Source organism: Conger conger, chromosome 16 (genome assembly GCF_963514075.1).
Source record: "Conger conger chromosome 16, fConCon1.1, whole genome shotgun sequence".
In the NCBI taxonomy this organism is placed as follows: domain Eukaryota; kingdom Metazoa; phylum Chordata; class Actinopteri; order Anguilliformes; family Congridae; genus Conger; species Conger conger.
The window spans coordinates 7,574,931-7,602,124 of NC_083775.1; the positions used below are offsets into that span (position 1 = coordinate 7,574,931).

The window sequence follows — 27,194 nt, forward strand, 5'->3', positions numbered from 1 at the left end:
CCCCCCGTACCCCGCTTTGGTCTGCGGTTAGTTTAAATGCCATTCAAAGCCTCGTCACTTCAGAAGACAACCCTCAATCCTGCCCTTACAACACCCACAATTTTACAATCCAATATACTCATGGTGAGCAAGAGAGAACCAATGTTGTTTTTTTAATTAATATATACACGCACATATATACATATATATATATACTGTGTATACATTCTAATAGGTTTATAGGTACTAAGACATGGAAGAAAAAACTAAACAAAACGGGTGGCGGGGGAGGGGTGGTGGTCACACCAGTTTAAAACCAGACGTGATGTGAATATGCGTGAGATATGGCAAGAGAGCAATGGAGAGAGGGGGAGGGAGGGAGTGAGGGAGGGAAGGAAGGAAGGAAGGAGGGAGGGAGGGAAGGAGGGAAGGAGTGAGGGCGCCACGGACACGGAGGGCAAGCCATCGCTCACCAAGCCCCCCAAACCCCACAACCCAAGGAACGGGAGGAGGAAGACTGGGAGCGGCGGTCTGTAGCGTAGTGGTTAAGGTAAACGGTGTAGCCACAATAAGATCCGCACAGCCATTGGGCCCTTAAGCAAGGCCCTTAACCCTGCATTGCTCCAGGGGAGGATTGTCTCCTGCTTAGTCTAATCAACTGTACGGCCCTCTGGATAAGAGCGTCTGCCAAATGCCAATAATGTAATGTAATGCAATGGGAGGAGGAAGACCGCAGCACCGGGCTGAAACGGCAGACGAGTGCCAGGCACAGCCAGAACAACGGCACGGACCAAAGACCGTGAAGGGCAGGGCAGGGAGACCTGTAAACATATTGGGTATTCCGTGCATGGCAGGAGGAATTCTGGCAAAGGAATTTCGCATTACACCAAAATACCCTGTGAATTTGGGGGGGGGGGGGGGGGGCAGACCGGGGCCTTGCATAAGCAGAGGGGGGGGGGGTTGGGGGGGGTGGGCTTCACTGTCCTCCTCTTTGGGGACCCTTGGGGGGGTCCTTGGGTGCCGAGGGTCCAGGATAGAGTTAGGGTGCGGCAGGGCATGGCTGTCCCGGCATTCCAGAGTCCGGCGGACAGATGCCACGAAGGGACCGTCTCTAAACTGCAACAAACTAAACAAAATGTACAAAAAAAAAACCAAAAAAAAAACCCACAGAAGTTCAAGTTTTCAAGAACGCATCAGACACGACCCCATTCGATGAACAAGAACAAAAGTCAGCAGAAAGTCAAAATCTTTGCGTTTCTTTCTATTCAAAATATATATATTTAAAAAAGAAAAAAAAAGAAATAGTTGCATCTTTCCAAACGGGCCCCTACAACAGGAAGTGCTGAAACGCATCATGATCACTGGGGTTGGCAGAGAGAGCAGGACGACCGCACGAAAAACACTCTGATCCGAAACAATCTTTCATTGCATCCTTCGTCTTCCCGAACGCATTAACGTCCATCTCTCGCCGCGTCGTTCGTTTTCACTACGCAGACGCAGAAACCGAGACGGAAGCGTTGTGGCTGTGGCTAATGGGTTCGGCGGACGACCCCTTTTCCTGACGGCGGGACCGAACGGAATCCGGCGGTTTGGAGCCGGGCTGACCTGACCCTCACGTAGCCGAGATTACCCAAGAAGCCCGTTCGGAACGAGTTTCCCCCCCACTCTCCCGTCCAGCCAATCACAAGCCCACCCCCCCCCCGAAGAGCCTGACCGAGTCACATGGAGGAGGAAAGGGGGTGGGGGGTTTACAGGAGGGAGGGAGAGGGGCCAGGTGGAGCTTCAGAGTTTCTGGCGCTTGCTGTGTTTGGGAGCCCCTGGCAGGGAGGCTTCGTCTTCGCCCTCGTCCACTTCCCGCTCCTCCTCCCCCTCCCCCTCCTCCCCCTCCTGGTGTTCGTGGCGCTCCGCGCGCTCCTCGTGGTTGTCGTAGTGACGCAGCGGGTCGGCGCAGGGCGCGTGGCCGTTCTCCGCGGGCGGGGGCAGCGGCTCCCCCTGGTGGCCGGAGCGGGGCTGCATGGCGCGCATGCGCTCCATGGCCCGGTCGATGGTGACGATGCTCACCAGGTTGAAGTCGTGCATGCTGACCAGGTGCAGCAGGAAGTTCCTGCACAGGTTCTTCTCCACGATGTAGGGCCCGCACTTCTCCACGAACAGCATGCAGGCCTGGTTCATCTGGTTGTCCGCGATGAACCTGGAGAGGAAGAATATTTTTATCATCCTTTAAAATGGTAAATGGTCGGCATTTATATAGCGCCTTTATCCACAGCGCTGTACAATTGATGCTTCTCATTCACCCATTCATACACGCACTCGCACACCGACGGCGATTGGCTGCCATGCAAGGCGCCGACCAGCTCGTCAGGAGCATTTAGGGGTTAGGTGCCTTGCTCAGGGACACTTCGACACAGCCCGGGCGGGGGATCGAACCTGCAACCCTCCAACTGCCAGACGACTGCTCTTACTGCCTGAGCCTTGTCGCCCCCTTTAACAGGTGGCCTCACTAGATCTCCTACAACGAAAACCTGAGACCTGTTACAACAAAAACTCAAAACACTATATCTCAAACACCCATTACCCATAGTGTCAAACACAGACAAAAAAAAAAACAGTCAAATTAAATATGTACAAGCGTCACAGTGCAGAACCCAAGCATCAATGAGGGGTTAAAGGCCATGCTCAAGGGTCCAACAGCTGCCTGGATCTCATCATGGCTACACCGGGGCTTAAACCAACAACCTTCCAGGTCCCCGTCATGCACCTTAGCCACGAGGCAACAGTCTGCCTCAGGTGGCAGAGTGGGGGGGCGGGGGGAATACAGTGGGTGACCACACGTCTACAAAAGGTAAGTCCCCCACAAGGGAGTTCACCTTGTGCTATCTGGGGGCGGCTCAGGGCTGGAATTTCCTATTTTTTGTCCTCCCTTTGGTTAACTCTGTAAAGCGCCTTTGAACACGAAATGACCAGAAAAATGTTTAAGACGGGATTCTATGAAAGGCTGAAATAGTTATGTGGAGTTTTCAGCGTTTCGACAGACAGCGCGAGACCACACATACCCGTACTTCATCACGTGGAGGTTCCACAGCTTCATCACCTCCTTCTCCCCCTCGTTCACATCGGTGAACTCTTCTATTTGCTGTGGGGGGGAAAGACACGGTCACTATACAGAGGATCATGTTACTGTAAAACCTTGACATTATAAGACACATTCATTTTTTTAAACAACTTTTGTGTGTGTGTGACGCTCTCTCTCTCTGTGTGTATGTGTGTGTGACACTCTCTGTGTGAGTGTGTGTGTGCATGTGTGTGTGCGGTGTGTGTGTGTGTGTGTGTGTGTGATGGTCTTTCTCTCTCTCTCTCACCGTGAGGGTCTTCTCTCTCAGCCAGACGGGGTCCCTCTGTGTGTGTGTGTGTGTGTGTGTGTGTGTGTGTGATGGTCTCGGTGTGTGTGACGCTCTCTTTCTCTCACCGTGAGGGTCTTCTCTCTCAGCCAGGCAGGGTCTGTGTGTGTGTGTGTGTGTGTGTGTGTGTGTGTGTGTGTGTGTGTGTGTGTGTGTGTGTGTGTGAGATGGTCTCGGTGTGTGTGTGTGTGTATGTATGTGGTCTGTGTGTGTGTGTGTGTGTGTGTGTGTGTGTGAGTGAGTGAGACGCTCTCTCTCTCACCGTGAGGGTCTTCTCTCTCAGCCAGGCGGGGTCTCTCTCGTCCTCGCTGTCCTCCTCCATCTCCTGCGGGCGCAGGGGCATGCAGCTGTCGCTGTGGAAGTACAGGCGGTTGTGTCCGCTGGTGTAGGAGCGCTGCTGCTCACGCTCCCCGTCCTCCGACTCCAGGAACTCCGACAGGCTGGGCTTCGTGCGGCTGGGCCTGTGGGACGGACGGACGGACGGACAGACAGGGCCCTGAGACAGCCGCCCAGGAGCTGCACCCCCAAACCGCCTCGTTCATCTTCCCCATCACCCCCCACACCTTCCCCAACACCCTACACCTTCCCCAACACCCCACACCTTCCCCAACACCCTACACCTTCCCCAACACCCCACATCTTCCCCAACGCCCCTACACCTTCCCCAACGCCCCCACACCTTCCCCAATGCCCCACACCGCCAAAGGGAGTCTGAGTCCCTGTAGGATGTGAGTGTGTGTGTGTATGTGTGTGTATATGTGTGTGTGTGTGTGTGTGTGTGTGAGCGTATGTGCTCTAACCTGCAGACCAGCACGTGGGTGACGGCTGTCCCTGTGTATGCATGTGTGAGTATGTGTGAGTGATTGTGAGTGAGCGCGCGTGTGTGTGTGTGTGTGTGTGTGTGTGTGTATGTATGCATGTGTGTGTGTGTGTGTATGTGTATGCGTGTGTGTATGTGTATGCGTGTGCGTGTGTGTGTATGCGTGTGTGTATGTGTATGCGTGTGCGTGTGTGTGTGTGTGTGTATGTATGTGTGTGAGCGTGTGAGTGTGTGTATGTGTGTGTATATGTGTGTGTGTGTGTGTGTGTGTGTGTGTGTGTATGTGTGTGTGTGTGTGTGTGTGTGTGTGTGTGTGTGTGTGTGTGTGTGTGTGTGTGTAAGTGTGTGTGCTCTGACCTGCACACCAGCACGTGCGTGACGGCGGTTCTCTTGACGGGGCCGTTGCGGCTGAAGGCGAAGCCGGGCTGGCTGTGGATGTCCTGAGGGTTCCCCACGTACGAGCCGTCGTAGCACTCGTTAATCGACACGTCTATCCTGGCTCCCTTCGCGTGAGGCTGGCCAATCAGGAGGCAGCGTCAGAACAAGGACCCGCCCCCCCCAACACTCCATTACCACAGAACTTAAACCACATCCATCCATTGGAGAAAATTTAAGCGGAGGAAAGATCGTCAATGGCTGGCCCCACCAACACCACTTCCAGCAGCAACTTAAGTTTCCCATCCAAGTGCTAACCAAGCCCATGCCTGCCTAGTTTGGCTACTGCCAAATTAATAAATGAATCAGGAAAAGTCCCGGAGACGAGGGTTAGAGCGTCATGGGATCACAGTGAGGTGAGGACCTCGGTTTAGGGTCTCATCCGAAATACTGGATACCCCGTCACAGCCCCGGGGGCATCGGGGACACCCGGGGGACGGTTCGACGGGAGGGAGGAGCGCCCCCCGCTGGCTCTCACCACGTAGCTGAAGATGAAGCGGCTGTGGGAGAGCTTGAGGTGCTTCAGCAGGCTGTAGAGCCGGCGGCAGTTCAGCGTGCACCAGGGGCAGTGCAGGTCGTCCCGGGCCTCCGTCTGCTGCCTGGTGTTGTTGTTGTACAGGAACTGCAGGGGGCGACATTTCAAACGGCTACTTCAAACAGCTTCCCACCCCCCGATTATGTTTCTACCCTTTAAGGCAGGGGTGGTCAAGCTCCGGTCCTGGAGGGCCGCAGTGTCGGTTTTTGGTGCGTTTCGGCACGAGAGATGCATTTTTTAAAAGGCTTTCATTGGCTGAAGAGTCCACACGCCTGGTTCTCGAGGCCTTGTTTCAACTGGCTGCGGATTGAAAGGAAACCGCAAATGCCAGGAGACACTGCAGCCCTCCAGGACTGGAGTTTGACACCCCCGGCTCTAAGGCGTGAGGTCGAACGCGCAATTAGAACGGATTTCACTTGGAACGTTTTAATGCTGATGTGACAACCGCTACTGGCAACGGAAAGCAAGGGGAGTTCTGGAAGAACCCAAAAAAAACCCCCCATCACTGCCTGTATACATGGATCAGAACACAAACGGAGGCCAAGATCTAAACCCAGTTGTAAACGTAAACATACCCATCATGCACCGACAGCGTGTGCTTGTTTATGTCAACGGCCCAAGGCCCCGCTTTTCAATTAGCAGATCGAGCGACATGGATTCCGTCGATAATGCAGAAAGTCGCTCCAGTTTGAATTTCTTGCCAGTGGACACATGCATCATTAATGAGACGCGTGTTAAAGATGGAGGGCACACAGCCAAACCTGCACTGGTTTTCCACACTACAGGACCAGAGTGCAATATGAACCAGGAACCAGTCGCATTTTTAATGGCTAATGCATTGGAAGAATATCACTGAGAAATACATGTCTTTTCTTGACCGATCGATGACGACGCGTGCAGAGAGGATGAAGTTAAATATTCATTAATATCCTGTCGTCAAATCAATAATTGATGACAGTGAACTGCTGAGAAAATCTGAGAAAAAGAAGCTCTTAATACTTGAAACAGTTTCCGTGTGAGTGAGTGAGTGAGTGAGTGAGTGAGTGAGAGAGTGAGAGAGTGAGAGAGTGAGAGAGTGAGAGAGAGTGAGTGAGAGTGAGTGCGTGCGTGAGTATGAGTGTGTGCGTGCGTGCGAGTGTGTGTGTGTGTGAGAATGCGTGAGAGTGTGTTTCTCACCTGATAAAATATGCGCAGCTTCTGTCGAGGCTCAATGGAGATGTGCTCCCTCCTGGCCTGGATCTCTGCGCTAATGGAGTCTTTAACAGCTGCAGGAGAGAGCGTTATTGTGGTTTTATTATTTTCATATAGCCTACTCATCGACACAACCACACTCGGCATTGTCTTTACCACAATGTGGTTTCCATTCCTGTTTCTGAGTGTACACTATCGCAAAATTTACTAATGTACTAAGAGAGGGAGAGGTGGGGAGAGTGAGGGAGAGACATAGCGAGGAAGAGAGAGATGGAGGGAGAGAGGTGGAGAGAGAGAAAGAGGTGGAGAGAAGAAGGTGGAGAGAGAGATGGGGAGAGCGAGGGAGAGACATGGCGAGGGAGAGAGAGAGATGGAGGGAGAGAAGAAAAAATTAATCATCAAAACTGAGTAAGACATTTACAGACTCGCCCGATAAGTGACTATGTGCAGAACAATCTAGAAACAGGACCGTGGGACGGACGGACAGACAGACAGACAGACAGACGCAGGGCCCGGCCCCTCTCCTCACCTACGGTCTGCGCGGGTTTGACCGCGCTGGGGCGGCTCTCCGCGGGGCTGGTGTCCGAGTTGCGGGTGGCGAGGGGTTTGGCCACGGGCGCGGTGGACTTGTCGCCGGAGTCGCCCGTCCAGCGCAGGGTGAACTGCAGCGTGGGGCCCTGAGAGAAGGTCTCGAACGGGGGCAGCCACTGCGGGAAGAGGGGGGGGGGGGTCCAGCGTCAACTTTAGATGGCAATACAGTTCGACAGCACTCGTAACAGAATCCACAACAATAGCTACAGCATCCAGCCACAGTCACGATAGACCTGAGCGTCACGATAGACCTGAGCGTCACGATAGACCTGAGCGTCACGATAGACCTGAGCGTCACGATAGACCTGAGCGTCACGATAGACCTAGGTGTCACGCTCAGGACCTAGCGCCTGTAGAAGTGTACATGCATTCAGATTCAACCACGCGCTTGAGGAACGCAAACATACGGGGGACAGACAGACACAGACAGACACAGACAGACACAGACCTTCCCATCCAGAATGGTCTCCCACGTGGCTCTCTTCTTGCTGACGGGACAGTCCTCCATCTCCTGCATGGACACTTCATACTCCCCGTCCAGCAACTGCAAACGCCTGGAACAACACGGGACACGTCTATCCAGCACCCCCCAGTTGACAGAGCATTACCCAGCATCCCCGAGAGCATTACCCAGAATCCCCCAGCTGACAGCATTACCCAGCATCCCCGAGAGCATTACCCAGAATCCCCCATCCAACAGAGCATTACCCAGAATCCCCAGCAACAGTGCATTACTCAGAATCCCCCAGCCAACAGATAAACTCAAGACAAGGTCGTCAGCTACCTGTTCTTGTCAAAGACCGTCATCTGGGCGACGAAGGTGGTCTCCCCGTCTTCTCGATGGGAGGCGTTCCTCTTCTTCCTGTTCGGAAGCTCCTCCGTGACATCTGAGGAAAGTACATTTAGAGAAACGTATAAATATACGGCTCTCAAAACCCTTCAAGTGGATGGCAGAGGAACGACAAGGAACAGTGACAAAAGATATCGCCGAGAACTTTAAGCCCTTCGACAGAGAAGAGAGGAGGGACTGTCCCATCTGCAGACGAACGCAATGGACACTCAAGGCACTCGACTCAAGGGGCTTCAGCAGAATACGCAGCTGTGTGAATGGACAACGTGAATGGACCGGCCCATTAAGGCCCGGGGTAAGCCTGTGTGCTTGAAAAATGAACGCAGAAGCAAAACACGCCGAATGACGTGGGCCAGGGTCACTTCATTCAGTGAAATCCCTTTCACTAATGCACGAAATTAAATGAATAAGATGTTCCATAATGTTCTGAAGTGGAGTGGAACGGAATGGGATGGAAACGGCCAATTAAAGCACAGGAAGGATCAGCGGAATGAGAGGCTCGATCGTGAGGTACTCGGGGCCTCGTGCTCCACCCACACATTTCTGAAAGGATGGAGGGGAACTGAAGCAAAAATGACTGGGGGGGGGGGGGGGGGGGGGGGGGGGGGGGGGCCTCGGTGAAATACGTGACCGCTTTGGGTACGAATACGTTTCTGCGCTCGACTGAACATCCCCGGTCCAACCGAGCCAACCAAGAGGCCGGGTTTTTTCCGAGGGACCAGTACACACCAGACAAATTCCGTAAAAAAGCTGAAAATTGTGAATTAATTTGTTATTTCGCCGACGCTTTTATCCAAAACAACTTACAGTTGATTAGACTAAGCAGAGGACAATCCCCCCCCCCCGGAGCAGTGTGGCGTTAAGGTCCTTGCTCAAGGGCCCCAAAAGCTGGGCAGATCTTATTGTGGCTACGCCAGCGCCGAGCCAACCTTCCAGGTGGCAGCCACGGACCTCAACCTCTAGAGGCTGCCCAGAAGAGTCCAAAACAGTGACGTAATTTGACCCCGGTCTGGTGTAAATGGTAAATGGTTGGCATTTATCTCTCGCCTTTATCCAAAGCGCTGTACAATCGGTGCTTCTCATTCACCCATTCACACACGCACCGACACACCGACGGCGATCGGATGCCACGCAAGGCGCCGACCAGCTCGTCAGGAGCGTTTAAGGGTTAGGGCGTCTCGCTCAGGGACACTTCGACACAGCCCGGGCGGGGGATCGAACCGGCAAACCCTCCGACCGCAGGGCGACCGCTCCCGTCTCCCGAGCCGATGCCGCACGGTGCGGACCGCGTGTGGCTGTTCAAGGCCAGGTCGAGAGGACTCAGGGGGGGGGGAGGCGGGAGAGGAGCACTTGCCGATGTTCTCGTTGGTCTCGCCATTGGCCAGGCCGTTGAGGTCCCTCCTCCCCGGGCGGGACACTCTGAAGAGCAGCGAATAGGACTTCACCGTGTGGCTGTTGCTGGGCTCGAACTCGTTGCTGGAGACCATCAGGGAGGGGAACGATCCGGGCTTGGTGTGGCCGCCGTCGGGGTTCAAAGGCACCTGCTTCTTACCTGTAGGCACTTGCTTGACCGGGCAGCTGACGTCCTGGAAACGGGACGCAAAACAGTCAAAGTCGAGGACTCACGATATTACGTGTTATTCAGATGAAGCTTTTATCCAAAGTGACTTCGTTAATTAGACCAAGCAGGAGACGATGTGGGGCTAAGGGCCTTGCTCCAGGGACCAACAGTTGTGCAGGTCTCATTGTGGCTACACTGGGGATTGAACCACAAACCTTGCGGGTCCCAGTCATGTACCTTAGCCACTAGGCTACAGGCTGACTCCAGAAGGCTAATTCGCTGAAGGCGAAGAGTCTTGTGACAAAATGTGACTGCTGACAGAACATTTTGCATTTATAATTCAGAGACTGTGCTTTTCGAACTTTTGCAACCGGCTCATACCAGTCCAGCTAGCTTCGTAAATAAAACATATTCATTCATAAAAAAACAAGTAGCCTAGTAGTAAACCAGTATCCATGATGTGAAAACTGTCAAATTTATATAACGATTTGTCCGGGGACAAGTCACAGACACTTTGTCACCCAAGAATAAATCAGCCTTTACCCGGACGATTTCACAGAAGACAAGTCAGAACCTAGCAGGTCACCAGATTTAATACAAAATTTGTTTTCAATTCTGGGCATTATCCAAATGCATCATTTCAACCCATGTATCCTCAGTGCACGGATAACTAATCTGCAATGTCAAGGTCATGGGCTGTACCGCCCTGGGCTGTCAATCACACTGCGTCCGGAACTGGTCGGGACTTCATGCCCATATATGGATCACCCCTTCTCCCTACTGCTGTCTCTGCCTCCATTTTGTACCACATGATGGCACAGAAACTGCACTCCTGCAGACCGAAAAACACTGCTCACTAGCCCATGAAGCATCAATGGGTCACAAGTCTGTCTGTTTTTCCACACTAGATCAAGATAGAAGATCAAACGACAAGTCTTTACGACACCATACTCGAAGATTTGGCTTATTTTTAAGATAAACCACAATTTACACCATGTATTCAATAATTCTGGAGTCCACTGTAGCAGTGATGCTGCTTTTTTTCAGACTCTGGTTCACACACACACACACACACTCACTCACACACACACTCACACACACACTCACACACACACTCACACACACTCACACACACACTCACACACACACTCACACACACACTCACACTCACACTCACACACACACTCACACACACACACACTCACACACACACACACTCACACACACACACACACACACACACACACACTCACACACACACTCACACACACACACTCACACACACACACACTCACACACACACTCACACACACACTCACACACACACTCACACACACACTCACACACACACTCACACACACACTCACACACACACTCACACACACACTCACACACACACTCACACACACACTCACACACACACTCACACACACACTCACACACACACTCACACACACACTCACACACACACTCACACACACTCACACACACTCACACACACTCACACACACACTCACACACACTCACACACACTCACACACACTCACACACACTCACACACACTCACACACACTCACACACACTCACACACACTCACACACACGCTGAGGTAGGGCCAGTGTCCACACAGTGAAAGCGTACGCTCAGTTCTTTACCTTGCGTTTTTTGTGGCAGACTTTGACAAGCAGCACCTCTAAAGACACAGAGTGCTGTTCGTTCTCTGAGTTTTGCGATGGCTTTTCTGCAGGGGAGAGAGAACAAGCAAAAATAAATATCTACATCAATAAAAACTTGGCCAACTTGGCAACATTCACTCAACTCCTGTCCCCAAGGATCCGGAGAAGACTAGGATCCAGAGTGCGACTACACCAGGCAAACTACACGCCAAGCCAGGAACCATGTCAAATCTGGTCCTTAAAATCCAAAATCCAGCCCTGGTTCCCTGGTTTTCACCCGAGTAATGAACAGAACAATTAGTACTACTAATTTGGCCATACCGTCTTCACACCCTACTCCCAGGTAAAGGGAGGGTGGTCACACGTGACTCCCAGGCAAAGGGAGAACCAGCAGTTCTCGGTCGTCGAGGATCGTGATTTGATGATCCCTGCTCTAACCGGTCAAGTTCCTGCCCCCTCCCCACTCCCATAGCCTCAGCGTCGACGAGCAGTTACCTGTTTTATGGAAGAACCCGGTGAAGGTGAGCTGCAGGTGGGAGGCCAGGCTGGAGAGAGAGAGGTAATCATAAAAGTTGAAGTTTATGAAACTGAGATTAAAATCATACAAGCATTCAGTTTTAAAACGTTCAAATTATTATTAAATTCACTAAATCAAAATTCAGTTGTCTGGTGGCACTTTAACACTGTAAAATGTACCCATTGTGCCTACTATTAAGTCTAGTCGATTGTAGACTGTGACGAGAGAGAGACAGGGGAAGAGAGAGAGAGGGAGAGACAGGGGGAGAGAGAGAGAGAGAGAGACAGGGGGAGAGAGAGAGAGAGAGAGAGAGAGAGAGAGAGAGAGAGAGAGAGAGGGGGGGGAAGAGACAGAGACAGGGGAAGAGGCAGAGACAGAGACAGGGGAAGAGAGACAGAGACAGGGGAAGAGAGACAGAGACAGGGGAAGAGAGACAGAGACAGGGGAAGAGAGACAGAGACAGGGGAAGAGAGACAGAGACAGAGACAGGGGAAGAGAGAGAGAGACAGGGGAAGAGAGAGAGAGACAGGGGAAGAGACAGAGACAGAGACAGGGGAAGAGACAGAGACAGAGACAGAGACAGGGGAAGAGAGAGAGACAGAGACAGGGAAGAGACAGAGACAGAGACAGGGGAAGAGAGAGAGAGACAGGGGCAGAGAGAGAGATAGATAAGGGGGGGGGGGGTGCAGACAGCTGAACACTGGGTTCTGGGGCTCCGGTAAAGACGCTGGTTCTGAAAGCAGAGCGTGAGCCCGGTTGGGAGTCCCAGCCGTACCGGTGCCGACTGTGACCAGAGGTCCGGGGACAAAATACAAATAAAAGCAGCCCAAGAGGGCCCGGTTTTGACTGACAGCAGGTAGAGACAACAAACACGGGTGAACGGACGACAGCCCTTACCTGTGCGATTCCTGCTCCCCCCGCATCTTCTCCACTTTCAACAGCATGTCGTCCACTTTAAAGGACTTCCTGGAGCCACATGCAAAATCAGGGGGTTAACGCAACCCAGTCTACACACTACCGCACTCACGAAACGTACATACACAAATAAAGTCATCATCTGCAGAAAAAAAAACCCTTATTTCAAAAGAGGAATTTGCAGCCAAAAAATAAATAAAACGAATATTGTTATTAAAACTGATATTTGATATTTACAGGGCATACACATTTGGATGAGAGTTTGATCAGACCTTTTAATGTATAAAAAGCATCAAATAAAGTACAAAACCACAGTTTAACCTCCTGCCATGAACCAACCCCACTATCACAAAGCTATGCAAAGATCTACAGAGAATAAAATTACCCAAAAAAATCATCATTTACCATTTACAAATGGAGAGGGAAAACGCAAGGTTGTTGATTCAGAACATCCGCAAACACTGATAGCAGACGAGTAGAAATTAACCTCAGAGGCTAAGCTCCACTGATTTCTATTCACCTTCTCTCCAGTAAATCAAAAAAAATGTACTCTTAGTAAATTAAAAATGACTGCATTCACAACAAAATATTCAGCCCGGCATTTTGCTTGCTTCCATTACAGACTGGAGGGTCAGGTTCCCGTAGTAGGCACTAAGTGCATGCACTTCTCACAGCTTGGTGGTTTTTAAAAAAGATATTTTCGGGCAGAATTATTCTTAAGGAAGTACACCTGTTCCAGTTCTTTGATGAGTCAGACCCTGCAGCGTGGTCACAGAGAGGGGAAGCAAAACCCTCCTCGGCTACAGTAAGCAAATGAGCAGGCACAGCACCCTGTGTGTTCATCAAATTACTACAGCCACTTCATTACAGTCTATTAGTCACAGAATAGATTTTAAAGTGCTACTCCTAACTTTTAAATCGTTGAAAGGTTTGGGCCCAGAATACATCTCTGACACATTACATTACAGGCATTTAGCAGACGCTCTTATCCAGAGCGACGTACAGTTGATTAGACTAAGCAGGAGACAATCCTCCCCTGGAGCAATGCAGGGTTAAGGGCCTTGCTCAAGGGCCCAACGGCTGTGCGGATCTTATTGTGGCTACACCGGGATTAGAACCACGGACCTTGCGTGTCCCAGTCCTTTACCTTAACCACTACGCTAAAGGCCGCCCGCCACGGGGAGAACACGCAAACACCACGCAGAGAGGATCTGGCCGGCTGGGAATCGAACCCAAAAGCTCCTCCTTCCGAGGCAACAGTGCTAACCTGCGCCACCACACACACAATATGAAGTCATTATAGCAGGAAAGGTCTCCTTTCAGAGGAGAAAGAAAAAAAAGAAAAAAAAGCTTTTGGATACTGTACATTTCTGCTCAACGGTGTTCCTCTTAGACATGGGCTAAGACAAACATACCATTTTAATGAATTTCATTAGCATTCAACTCAAACCTGCTGAACTGTCAGAAAACAGTAGCTAGCTTTCTGCCAAAAATGAACAGCAAAACAGGCAATTAGGTACAGTACCATTCAGCAAGCACAGGCAAAGAAACTGTACAATACCCAAAGAAATCATACTGTTTGGCACAATCATTTACCTTTTGGCATTTGTTCTTGAGTTCCGGTGGGACATGTACGTGAGCGTTCTGTGCAGGAAAATGGGCTGAAACAAAAAAAAATTACAAATAAATATGAATTGTGCTCAGTGTTAATCGGCCTAAGAGATACAAAACCACCTCAGGCTTATGACAAAACATACATAGAAACTTGTTCTGAGAAAGCACTGCAGAAATGTGTTTAGTTAAGCGACGTACCGCAATCAGGTTCCTGGTGCGAAGGAATCTATAGATTTGAGTTGGTTCTGCAAAGGAGAGAAAACGCGTGAGCACAGTTTACCTCCACATCGAAAGGCTTCCCCCGGGTACAGCCCTCAGTCAAGGGCATTTCATAAAGCACCGGTACCTGAGGCCGAGCATCTGAACTGTTGCAAATACATGCCACTTATTTGTAGCTTTGTGCTTAGGGCGGCCTGTAGCGTAGTGGTCAAGGTACATGACTGGGTAGCCACAATAAGATCCGCACAGCCCAAGGGCCCGAGAACAAGGCCCTTAATCCAGCATTGCTCCAGGGGGGGGGGGGGGGGGATTGCCTCCTGCTTAGTCTAATCAACTGTACGTCGCTCTGGATGAGAGCGTCTGCCAAATGCCTGGAAGAGCTCCCTGTGTGGAGTGGGAGGCACTTGACTAATCGACTTGTCAGCTTGAACGGTGACATTTGGTTTGAAAGGTACATACACAAGGGGAGGGACCCAGGTTAAAGCAATTAGCTATAGGATCTATACTTCAGCTATAGGGTCTATATTTCAGCCAACCTTTTTTACTAACAGTGAGTGTAAATATCGACATATAAATAATTCAAGGAGAATTAGTCCATTGAATTGATTTTTCCATCTACCAACTCTGGGAAGATGCTTCATATTATTTGACAGGGGATCAACATACTGATTAGCGATTCAAGGTCTGTTTGTGAAGAACATATTAACATATTTAAATTATTGCTACGTTGAAAGCATAAAGGTGAACACAAATTAGTTCCTACATTCTACAGATAACATTACCTAGCTAGCTAAAAATCTAATTATCAGCACCAAGAAAGTTAAGGTAACAGTTGCCTAAAGCATGGCAGACCAAGTTGGTATTTAGCTAGCTAACCAATTACCAAATAAAACGCTTGCCAACTTGTTTCCTGCTTCAATAACAGCAATAAATATAGAAATAATTACATTTATATTACACTTTTCTAGACACTCAGGGGATGATTAGGTGGCAGGGTGAAAGAGCCAGGGTTGGCAATTTAGCCAGGACACCGGGGAACCTTCTACTCTTGGCGAAGAGCGTCATGGGATCTCTAATGACCAGACTGAGTCAAGACCTAGTTTTAATGTCTCATCCGAAGGACGGGGTCTCCTACCGCACAGTGTCCCCACCACAAAGCGCCCCCCCTCCCCATCCCTACCACGTTAGACAGCAATTTAGTTATGTCTCCCATCCAAGTACTAACCAACTACTTGCAGGATGGTATAGCTGCTGGCTCATATGAACACGTTAGCGACAGCCTAACAACCTGAGGTTGAGAGCGAGCTATTGCACAAAGCGCATAACCTTTACACTAATGATTAGTATGAAATACTCATCATGAGGTAGCGAAAACAGCAGGACAACGTGTAAGCTTACTGGCGAAGTTATCCGACTGATGAAGTAACCAAATAGCGAACAAGCGCAATAGCTATCAAGCAAGTAAACCGCACAGCCGTAACTAGCTAATTATGCCAACTATAGTTAGTTAATTTAACTCGCAAGCTGGCCACGGACAGCATTACTGAATAAAGGAGCTCGTCGGTCGTGCTAAAAAAACAACAACACGCTGATTCCATCTAACAGTTAGGCGCTTATCATGAGGCAGTCAATGATATGACATTAAAACAAGCATTTAAAGTTGATCTTGGCCATCATCAAGCTACACCACATGATCTCCATATCGCAGCCAACTTAGCTAGCTAGCCAGCCTAGATAACTGGCAAGCCAAGTTAAATTAATTAAAGGTATGCTAGGGAGCTGGTTAGTAGTAGCTAGATACTTTTTTTTATAATTAGCTAATCAAAATAAAGTCTGAGGACGGGAAACGTTAACTCACTTTCGAAGGCCTGGAGGAAAAGCTCATGGTCGGCTTGTAGGAGTTCCATCTTCGGCTTCTTCACCGGGGCCATCACAACAGTGGAGGACTGGTACACACCACCATTGGCTTTACCACCAGTACCACAACCCAAACCAGGACCCGAACCCGAACCACCACTCCCCGTGCCGTGCTTTTGAGGAGCCATGGAAAAACGGCGGATTGCACAGATAACGGGAATAATTCAGATAGTCCTTTTTTTTTTTTTTTTTTAACAAAGGACAGAGACCTAGCTAGCTAGTCTTCTTTAGCAAAAGCAGTGGCCAGCTACCTAAAGTGTGCAGCTAGCTGGCTAGTAGCTAACGTTTAATGTCCGACTTTAGAAATATATAACGTCAGAAATAACGTTGAAATAGATGTGCGGGATTCTTATGGCGGTTTAGCTAACTAGCTAGCTAGCTATCTTTCAATTTGAAATGAGAGAAATAATCTCCATTTATTTAGCGTTTTCAGAATACCTAACAACTAGATAGCTAGCTAGCTAGCCAAGTCCTTTAGCTAGCTAGCTTGCTAGCAGACCAAATACGAATAGCTCTATTGCCAGTTGCTCGGGAGAAGCCATGAAATAATTGTTGCAGGCGGTTTCAAATGGTGAGATGCAAATATTGTCTCTAAAAATCCCTTCGATGTCTATGCAGGTCCAATTTAAGCATTTGATACAACTTTTATCGGTTTCCGAAAATATATTTACATCATAGGAAGCAGCTTTCCAGCTTAAAATAAATATGTAAAGATCATCGTTTCCCCCGAAAACAGACAGAACTCCCGTTTGACTCCCTCGCGCACAAGGCAAGTCTGGCTTGCTGTAAACACGTTACCCGCCCTCTTTCAAAATTTAAGCCAATAGAAGAGGTTGTCTGAGCCCTGTCGACTGTGATTGGTCTGACGCGTTTTCAATCCACCCGCAGACACTACAAACAAGTTTGTTCGAGAGGAGAATTTGCCGCTCGCGCTACTTTCCCTTTGAAAGTATTTTGCGGGAAATCGCTGTGTACAGGCACGGTGCATTATGGGCACAGCGGCCGGCAAATTATACCGCCCCTATAGATGGCTAAATGCTCAGCTGTACACTTTGCTAACGCATTTTCTTTTTGTGTAACTGGTGAAATCGTTCATAGAAACGGCAGCACGTTTCAATGTTTAAATTCTATTTTTTATAGAGCATTAGCATGATTTCAGGGTGGGCATTGACAGTGCTATTTTTGTGATAAAATATGGGTTCTGTGTGGGTCCTTTAACTTTAAGGCGTGATGCAAGTTAAATGCAAACATTTAATTTGCAGCACCTGTAATTGTGGAGGTGTTGTCAGAATATCCCTGTAATAACCCCACCCCCCCACCCCTTATTATTGTTATAATTGTAAAAAAAAATAATTTCACACAATGAAAAATGTGAGGCTGTTGGCACATCCCTGGTCTTACCTCCCCGTGTTAAATCTCTTGATGGAGTAATGTGCAGAACTGCAATATGTAAAAGAGCAGAAAGTAATCCCATACACTTGGTAGCTGGTGTGCTCAGGATTACCGCTACCCTTACGCAACACCTTCCCCCTCAGCACCACCACCGCCACCACCATATAAAGGGGCTTATAGAAACCACACGGACTTGACTATGCAGTGGCTATGCTTTGCTTACCCGTTAGTTCCCCCTCAGTCCAACAGACTTACAGTAAAGCAATCGAGCACTCATTTCGATTGCATTACTTGTTTTCAGAACAGTCTGACATACCACAGCTGTGTTCAAACATGAAAATTCATCGGTTTTTTCTTTTCTTTTCTTATTTTTTTGGGGGGGAGGGGGGGATTTCTGAAGTGACTCTCAGGCGACTGTTACACCTCAGCTGAGATTGTTTGTGAGGACAAGATAAAAAAAAAAAACTGCAGTTTAGATACAAATGTGTTCCACGCGATGTGGAAGGTAGTGTATTGGGAAAGTAAACACAAACACACAGTCCCGTGAGACCTTAATAATCGTATATTATTATTATAATTATACCTACGCCTTTATTTTTAAGTCATGATGGTAATTCCTTGTTGATGGTAATTCCAAGGGTGGATATAATGTGATTAACACAACCGTGACATAAAGACTTCCACTCTTAACCCAGCTCCTGCACTGGACCCACTTCAGTGAACACAGAAAACCTTCCTCCCTTATTAAATGGGGCCATTTACAGAGCTGCTAATTCAGCAGTTTCTATGGCAAAAAAAAAAAAAAAATACAGACTGTAACTATTTGAGTTTGCTGCTTCTGTCATCATTTCCTTTTTCAGCGCACTCGCGCGTCCCGCACTCAAAATTGTCCAAAATTTTACGAAACTAAATTTAAGTACCTTCCATGTCATCATTCTGCTTACCAGACACATAGAAACAGAAACAGAAATTCAGCAGAAACGTGGCTTTACAGTGAGGTTTGCTCGCACTTTACCCCAAAGGTGGACAGGGGCTGTATCTTTCGCTTGTTTTTGTCACGCCAACTTCTGGCCTTAATTACTTAATTAGCCCTAATATGTATGCCATCTGATATTTTAGCTACGTTTCTTGATAAGTGCGTGAATGACAGCCGAAGACTGTTCTTGTGTCCCTGTATGAAACCTGTTACTGTGATCCAATCTATGACTGAACCAGCGTTGGTGTATACAGCCAATCGGCTGATTTCACAGGATCAAGCTTTGGAGGGCCGTACAGAAGGCGCTTGACTGGGAGCTGGAAGGTTTGTGCTTCAAGCCCCAGTGTACCCACGGTAAGATCTGTGCAGCTGTTAGGCCCTTAACCCCACATTGGCCCCCGTTTAGTTTAATCAACTGTAAGTCACTTTGGATAATTGTGTGAGTAAAATAACTGTGAGGAGTAAAAATAAAAACAGCTCCTTTGTATTTTCTGATCTTTTTCAGTTAAATCTCCATTTTATTTCGTACAACTGTACATACGGGGGAAAATGTATACACTGGGTTCACACAGACATGGCATGAAATTCAAGGACTTTCAAGTACTCACTCAAGCACTGTTTCCCCATTTTCAATGACCAAGCACAAAACCAGAAACGGAAATGTGTGCCGGTTCTCTAAAAGCAAAACAGTATACTTGAAAATAGTTATAATAGTAGGCTTATACCTTTCTTGGGATACTATTGAAATTATGATATCAAATTCAAATGAACAAATTGTCACACATAGTTCCTTGTAAAAGGTCAATTTTAGAGACTCGTTTTAGTTTTAAGGATCTTTTGAAGCGCGTTGTGGAAAAAGGCAATATTATTTCCAGGTATTCCTGTACTTACATTTTTGGGTGTTCAATTTCACTTTAAGCATGAACCCTTGTTAGGACCCTTCGTACAGATACATACTGAGAATTTTGATAGGAAACAAGCACATGGGAAAATGCAGTCACAATGGCAGTGAGGAGAAACACTAAGCATTTCATAGCAGCACAATGATAAGCCAGCGTCTTGACTTCTACCATAAGCTACATTCAAATGTAGTGTAAGCAGCAAAAGCGCTCACTGGTTTACCTAATAAAATGATTACATGTCCTTGCACTGTTAAAACATATTATGAAAATGTGTTTGCACATTTAACAGTGCAGGGAATAAATAAGGAGGAAACGGATAGCATGGATGTCACATATTACCACCCCCAATCCAATATATGTGTGGCCACATATTTACAATGATTAAGGTCACTTTAAATACATTTTCCTGTTTTTGAGTCATAAAAATTGTTCCCTAAACCCTTTATGAACATTACAACTTGTTGAATGTCTGGAATAAAATGAGTCAATTTTTTCAAACCAATTATTTTGGTTTGCAGGTCTGCGTTTCCATGTATTTTGCCCCACAGTAGCAGAGTTAATCATTATTATGTTAATTTAATTAATTAAAATGTAATTCCGTGTGGCTTGCGACACAGGCGCTCAGGTGGTAGCAGAGTGGGGCCCGTCTGTCGCCCCTCCACACTGGAGCCTAAAGATTTGGGGACTCCTCCCACTGGGTGCCATGCCGGGGGTCATCCAGCATTGAGGGCGAGGGGGCAGGAGCTGCCTGTCCCCCGGGCACTTTCCAACCGCTTATTTTCACTCCTTGTGTCCTTTACTCGTGTCCTTTCCTCGCTCGTTAGGAAAGGAAGGCAAGGAAAGGACACGAGGCCGGAGGAATCGAGAAAACGTGGACAGGATCAGGCAAAAGGAACGTCCATTTTTAAGTCAAGCGTCCGTTTAAAACCATGTCATTTACAGAATGTCACAGATGGGAAGAGGTGGATCCACAGGTCAATCATTTATATTTTGCACGTTTTGAAAAAAACGAAAAAAACTTCTGCCTTGGAGGTGCTCCTGTATCCTCTCTGAAGCCTCCTTACCCCTTCAAGAAGCATTTAACAGATTGGAATGACCTTAAAGGTACCATAGGTAAAACCATAGGTTTTTATGTTAAAACATTATAAGGCCATTGTAAATCCCTTCTTAACAAGTCTCACTGACATGTTGACTCACCCTCTGCCTGTGTTTATAGTCCTTAAGTTCAGGTTTCAAAATATAGAGTTGATGCACTGACACTGTACCAAAGCATTGTACAGTTGTACAATAATTCAAGCTCGTTGGTTGAAAATGAAAATGGTTCTAATTGCCACAGCCATTGGCAACGTCAGTGCGTTCACAGAGAAGGGGGAGGGATAAACAGTGTTGTGGTTTGAGGGTGTTTGTTGCTGCAATTCCTCTCTTGACCGTTAGGAGTCCAAAATTACATATTGTACCTATAAAGATGGCGGACCTCAATTGACTTCTGGGTCAGGCAAAGACCAATAAAGTAAGCAAATGGAATGAGCCCCCTGGTTTCAGGAAGTCTACCGCACAGACACTGGCCCCCCAGGTGCGTCTCCGAGTCCTAGGTCCACATCTTCGGCTCCATCTGGCTCCGTACCAGGATTCCCCCTTCCCCTGAGTTAGTGTTACACATCAATCAGGACCGCCGGAATTTGCATTTGCGATCAAAGTGCTTCAAATGCATTTTCTTCTTCCTTTAAAGGAAGGCAAGCCAGTTTTAGATACGCCACACCAGGCTGGCTGAGTAAGGTCAAGTGCAAACTTGTGTTCTTTTCTTCCTACAACCGTACTGTATAGTCTATGCAAATCTTCTGAAATCGCTTGATAAGATGACAAACTTCAGGCAGCTAATGGAGGCGACTGGTCATAGCCCATCACACGCACGCGCGCGCGCACACACACACACACACACACAAACACACACACAAATAGACACACACACCCTTTTTACACAAAACCTAAGCCACCGCCTCTTGTGTGTAACCAGTTAAGCCGGCATGTAGGGAGTCTAGGCAGTGATCCTATATCCCCCTGGTGCCGGCATACTCCTGTTCCCTCGGCCAGTGGTGAGTTTGGGCTGTGATCCCATATCTTCCTGGTGCCGACATACTCCTGTTCCCTCAGAGTACGGCGAGTTTGGGCTGTGATCCTATATCCCCCCCAGGTGCTGACATACTCCTGTTCCCTCAGAGTACGGTGAGTGCAGGTCCTGATCCCATATCCCTCTGGTGCTGACATACCCCCATCCCCTCAGCGCGTGGTGAGTCCGGACTGTGATCCCATACCCCTCCGGTGCTGCCTCAGCGCTTCCTCAGCAGGATGTAGGTGAAGAGCAAGGCCAGGCCCACAGTCAGCAAGCCAATGACACACTGGTGGAAGGTGATGGTGTTCTCCAGCGTGTGGATGCGCTCCTCCATGGCGCTGGTGTTCAGGTAGTCGTAGATGGAGGCACCAATGCTCCACACCACCCAGAATACATCCACCAGGGCCTTCATGGTGGGGGACACCATCGAGAGGGCCACCCCAGCCTGGGGTACAGCAGCATAGAGCACCTTGCAGACAAACCTGTAACAAACACATATGCATACACACACATACATGCACACACAGACACAGACACAGATAATACACGGGTAAATGCATTAATGTGTTCAAACACCCATATGCGCATACACACACAAGCAAGCAATTCATGCGAGCACAAACATACACACATGCAATACCCGAACACATGTGCAAATATGAATGCGCGCACGTGCATGCGTATTAGGCACATACACACGGAAATGCAAGTTGTCCCATTATGCCTACTGGCTAAAATGAACCAGCAACTCTCAAATAATGATACATACATGGCTTGATCATGGGAAATAAGACCATCATATACCACCTCCAAAACAGTCAGCATAAGGCTTCTGTTTTACAGACTAAGTATTTGAATGTGGAGACCGTGCTTTTAAATGTACTTCTGTATTTCTAAATCAGTTAAACGCAAATAACCACTGGGGTTATATTTATCGATGGATGATGCGTGGGGGCAAATGACTCACGACGTTAATCACGACGTTCTCGGCGTCAGCGGTTGAGAAAATATAGGCTATTTACACTGGCAGCAAGCTAGGTTTAAAAATATTGCTATATACCCTTTTATGTCAGTACAGATGCCTAGATGACATTTACATAACATTTTAAAAACAGCAACGATGTACTTAGTAGCCTATGGCAAAACTCTCAAATTGGAGATTATAGCCTACTCAATACCTTACATAAAGGGTATATATGTCACATATATATCACACCATATACCCTTGTGAAAGGGATGCAACAGCAGTAGCCTTGGCCAACACTACGTGTAGGCTAATTACTGCTAAGCGCAGACGTTTTGCAAACGCAACTTCTGTGCAAAAATTGTGCTTCATTGTGCTACATTGCCTGCTATTTTTCAGAAAGAGGAGAATGTAGGCCCATCATATAGCTAGCTGTATTGAACAATGTCGTCATTTAACAAACATTAGTTCGCAGTATAAATAATATTACCAACCGGTCCAATGCATAGCCACACCAAATAATACTTTGCAATAGAGCATAATCTTACCGCGGACCAACAAAACTGAAAGGATGTCTTCTACTTCCGTAGCAACCAATATTTTTAGACCAACGCTCGTTTACCAGTCACAAGTCGCTGTTGGTATTCCCGACTGTCACGTCGGCACGCTGAACGTCCAGAGCACGCACCATAGGCGTGTCCTAAAAATAGTAACAAACTAGCTTCGTCTATGATTCATTGATATCGTTCAGATTAGGCTATTGTACAGGAAGTGTATCTAACGAGGCAGTTGTAGAATGCAATGTCATTATTACAACATCATCCTTATAACATTAGCCATTGGATTAAGACTGCGTATTATCTGTTCTCATATGAAACTCACTTTTTTTTTTTTTCCAGAGAAACAACTAACTTCCTAATAACTTCCATTAACATAATTGTTCCAAGCCCGTCCCGTCAGGCGCGGTGGCCAAGTGGTAAGGCGTCGGTCTCGTAAACCGAAGATCGCGGGTTCGAACCCCGTCCGTGCCTCATGGGTAAATGAAACTGCAAAATTTTTAAGCGTATAGAATTCCAAGAACAGTGTGGTTATCAAATCCACAACGAGTCGCCTAAATGATTAACTAACGCGCAAGTCCTCATGAAGGACCACCCACCACGAAAAAGTGAAACATCTTATCAAATCACAAATTGCATCTAGCTTACGTCAAAATCATGTCTTGTAACAGAGGCACTTGGGTTTGGATGGCTAAAACCTATCGATTCCAGTTGATGTGCTCTTGATCCTTAAACTTGGATTTCCACAAATCCATTTCCACGAGGAGCCGCTTGAAACAAAGGTAGCTATATCCTCTAATAGCTACTACTAATATGACTTGGCTGTAGCCAGAATACGCAAAACTAAGAATGTTTGGAGACAACAAGGGCATAACACAAAGGAGTGTTACATTTAAGATGTAAAGTTGTTCTGCGTTGGCAGGTTGTCTGAAAAGTCTGTTTTATAGTTACATCTCCAATATAGCCGTCTCCAATATAGTCAGTGTCTTGTAACAGTATTGTAGGTTGGCCTCCGTTCAACGAGGTTGCAGATGCAACTTGATTGGCACTTTGTCCAGTTGAGTTACACGGTGTCGTGCCAATCATTGCACATGCTTATCATTTGTTTATTTGATCAGTTTAGTGTATAATCATATCCAGCGACTTACAGTGCCAATGTAGCTATTTTATATATTTGTGACTATAATCACCAGCGACAAATACGGGCACCTATGCGTATAGCCTACATAATAGGAAGAATAAACTATAAACAAACAAAAAAAGTCACTAACTAACAACTCAACTAACTCAACTGTGTCATATAATTGACTGTCGTATATATGTAATTAGCTCAATTATGTCCGATACAAAGAAAGAAGCTGCGTTATTGTGCCGTCCTCGTCGCTAAAAATGATAGCCTAATAAACTGATGGATGTAGCACCCAGGTTTTCCGTTTGGTGGCAATAGTTGTCTAATAACCGTCCGGAGAGTGAGAGAAAAGTCTGGAGCGGCGCGTGCAAATAAATTAGTTTGCGTTTGCTACCTAGAATTCCATTTCAGGGAGGGACTAAAAAGCGACCAACAGACGGCTCTCGCCGTATCCAGTCCGTCACGTCCAGCGCGTCCCTACAACCAGGTGGGTCGACCACGAAAACGTCATTTACTGGATTACCCAAAAATGGTAACTTTTCAGGATTTCCAAAAGAAAAACATAAGGGCGGCACTAATAATCAATTTATGATACACGTTTCGCAATGTACATTTTTCCCTTTTTTGCTGGATAATCCCATGATTTATTTATAGTCAAAGACTATCTTGAAGTCGTCTCGAAAAGGATGATCTTATCAAACCACGGTCCCTGCGGCAAGATCTGAAAGCGAAAAAGGGGGGAATATCCAGTCGCTTCGGTCGCTGGTGCAACATCGCGGCTGTCCCAACTCGTTCAGGCGAGCGCCTCGTTCCATTCGCTCCATGGAAAAGGGATGTGAGCCAGGCACATGGGCAGTTGCAGCGTGGAGCAGCTTCGTGGTGAGCATGTTCGTGGAAGGTAAAAAAAGAAAGAAGAAGAAACAACTTAACCCCCTGAATAGCCTGGTAATTATCAAAACTAAATGATTTTACATCGGTGATTTTCCATCATCCCTGCGTGGAATATTGCCATGTAGCCCATGAATAATTTCGAACGATATATGAACTTTCCCCTTAAATATGGCAAGTTAGATCTAACTGTGAGATTAATGAAGTTGTGAGTTATGAAACGCAGGGCCACTTAACGCGTCTTGCTGCGTATTCAACGTAAATAAAGTTTTTATTCGGGTCAACTGGTCGATCTGGAATGGCTTTCTTACTGTGTCAAAGAATGCCTACTGAAATAGTACGCTACAACGCCAATCGGCATCAATTTGACACATAGGCTACCTAATTAGAGGACACATATGCGTTCACAAGCAGGCGTTCATAACTGCACAGTCATCACCAGTCATCATATTTCTTAAAAAAAAAGGACCGTTGGAAGTGTGTTAGAGTTTGGGTCTTTGTGGGCAAGGTGAGTCGTAAACATTCTCTCAACTGGCCTTCAAAGTCCCAGTCTTTGACCCACGTGATCATCAAGTTCTTAAAAGAGACCCTTATTATGTTGTCATTATATTATTATAATCATGACATGACAATGTAGAGTTCATTATTTCAGTAAAAAAAAAAAAAGACGTGTGACGTTACAGGATTGGGCTGGGTTGGGCTGTTCTTTTCGTTCATGATGGATTCAATGCCACCGGACGGCTTCCTGCTGTTCTACCACGTGCTGCCTTTGTATGCATTTTGCATAGATTTACAAGACCAGCAAAGCTTGAAGTATAAACTGCACAATTATGTGTAACATGGGCTCAATGCGCTCCCCTCAAAACTCGTTTAAAATATTTAGTTTCAACATTCAATAGCATTCAAAAGGCCAGTAATTCGTGCGTTGAAAGATCATGCGCATGTATAAAAAAAAAAAAGTCTCAATCAAGATGCTTCTTATTAATTTGGGCATAAAAGTAGCTAATACTATAAAACGTAAATTAAATTTTTCTAAATTAATTAAGCCTTTAGTTAAAAAAAAAATTAAAACGAGTGACTTGAGAAGATTAAGTCCTACTCAGTGGTTCAAGGCAATCTGTTTCAATCTTTTTTTATTTTACAGTGAAGTGGACAAAAAACATTAAACAACATGCTAAGAAACATAACTTTTTAATTATTTGGAAGGACTGTTAGTCTGTGTCATATGATGTAAAGCTCTTGTGGGCTCACTTTTTTTTTTTTTGGCACATGTAAGATGATCAGACAGACCACATGGACATATGTATTTTATTTAGTATACTACATTTCTGTCAGCAAAATATAAACGACTGTCATACATAAATAATGACAATAATAATGACATTTATTTTTGCAGAGAATACTTAATTGGCAACCTATACATAGGCCTACTAAATTGGTGCAATATTTGTTGCAATAAAGGCCTATTACATTTGTACTTTCTGCCAGCATTAGTACTTTCTGCTTTAGTCATATGTTCTTGAATTTTAATTCTCAGTGTTTTAGTGGTGTTTTACAGTTTAACTCCTACAATATCCTGCAACAGGACCCATCTCTTGCAACGAAAAAACCTGATCAGTTTATTGCTTCAAACTGGCAACGTATATCAAGCTGAGCATGAATTAAAAATTGTAGTGTGAAGTGAAATAAATTTATTTCAGTTTTAATCAATCAAACTTTTGGTCAATTTCGAGAGGATGAAAAATGAATGTAAAGGTTTCTAAATGGTCGTCCGTTAACAGCACGGGTAACAGAGTAATGACATGATATCATATCTGCTTTTGCCATTTAATTTATTTTCTGATCACAGCCATGCTGAGGAAGAATGATGTTACTTTTGAATATATAATTCCAAATACAATACTGAATGCAGGTCCCATCAGCACAATACAAAAAAAGAAATGAAGTAGGCTACAACCAAAATCACATTCAAAAGGGGCAGAAATTAAGTTACGGAAGCAGATAGGAATTCATTACTTTTTAAATATATGTGTACCGTGGTCTGCTGGTCCCTGGTAA

At 46.8% G+C, this 27,194-nt stretch overlaps 1 protein-coding gene, 1 long non-coding RNA gene and 1 other non-coding gene across 3 annotated transcripts; 1 reads left to right on the forward strand and 2 right to left on the reverse strand.

Annotated features, from left to right (window-relative positions):
* Positions 1–1,761: 1,761 nt before the first annotated feature.
* Positions 1,762–16,978, reverse strand: LOC133115039 (polycomb protein suz12-B-like). Its single transcript, XM_061224751.1, has 16 exons — positions 16,160–16,978; positions 14,281–14,327; positions 14,065–14,129; positions 12,451–12,519; positions 11,532–11,581; positions 11,016–11,101; positions 9,154–9,385; positions 7,734–7,836; positions 7,398–7,503; positions 6,888–7,065; positions 6,344–6,432; positions 5,111–5,254; positions 4,555–4,712; positions 3,640–3,838; positions 3,033–3,112; positions 1,762–2,170 (listed from the first exon to the last, which is right to left on the reverse strand). The coding sequence occupies exons 1-16, from the start codon at positions 16,344–16,346 to the stop codon at positions 1,762–1,764; spliced, it is 2,202 nt and encodes a 733-aa protein (XP_061080735.1). The 5' UTR covers positions 16,347–16,978.
* A 2,089-nt stretch (positions 16,979–19,067) lies between these two features.
* LOC133114852 (uncharacterized) lies at positions 19,068–23,204 on the reverse strand. Its single transcript, XR_009705585.1, has 2 exons — positions 23,111–23,204; positions 19,068–22,080 (listed from the first exon to the last, which is right to left on the reverse strand). It is a non-coding gene; the product is annotated as an uncharacterized LOC133114852 (long non-coding RNA).
* Positions 23,205–23,521: 317 nt separating this feature from the next.
* trnat-cgu (transfer RNA threonine (anticodon CGU)) lies at positions 23,522–23,593 on the forward strand. Its single transcript has one exon. It is a non-coding gene; the product is annotated as a tRNA-Thr (tRNA).
* The last annotated feature ends 3,601 nt before the right edge of the window (positions 23,594–27,194 follow it).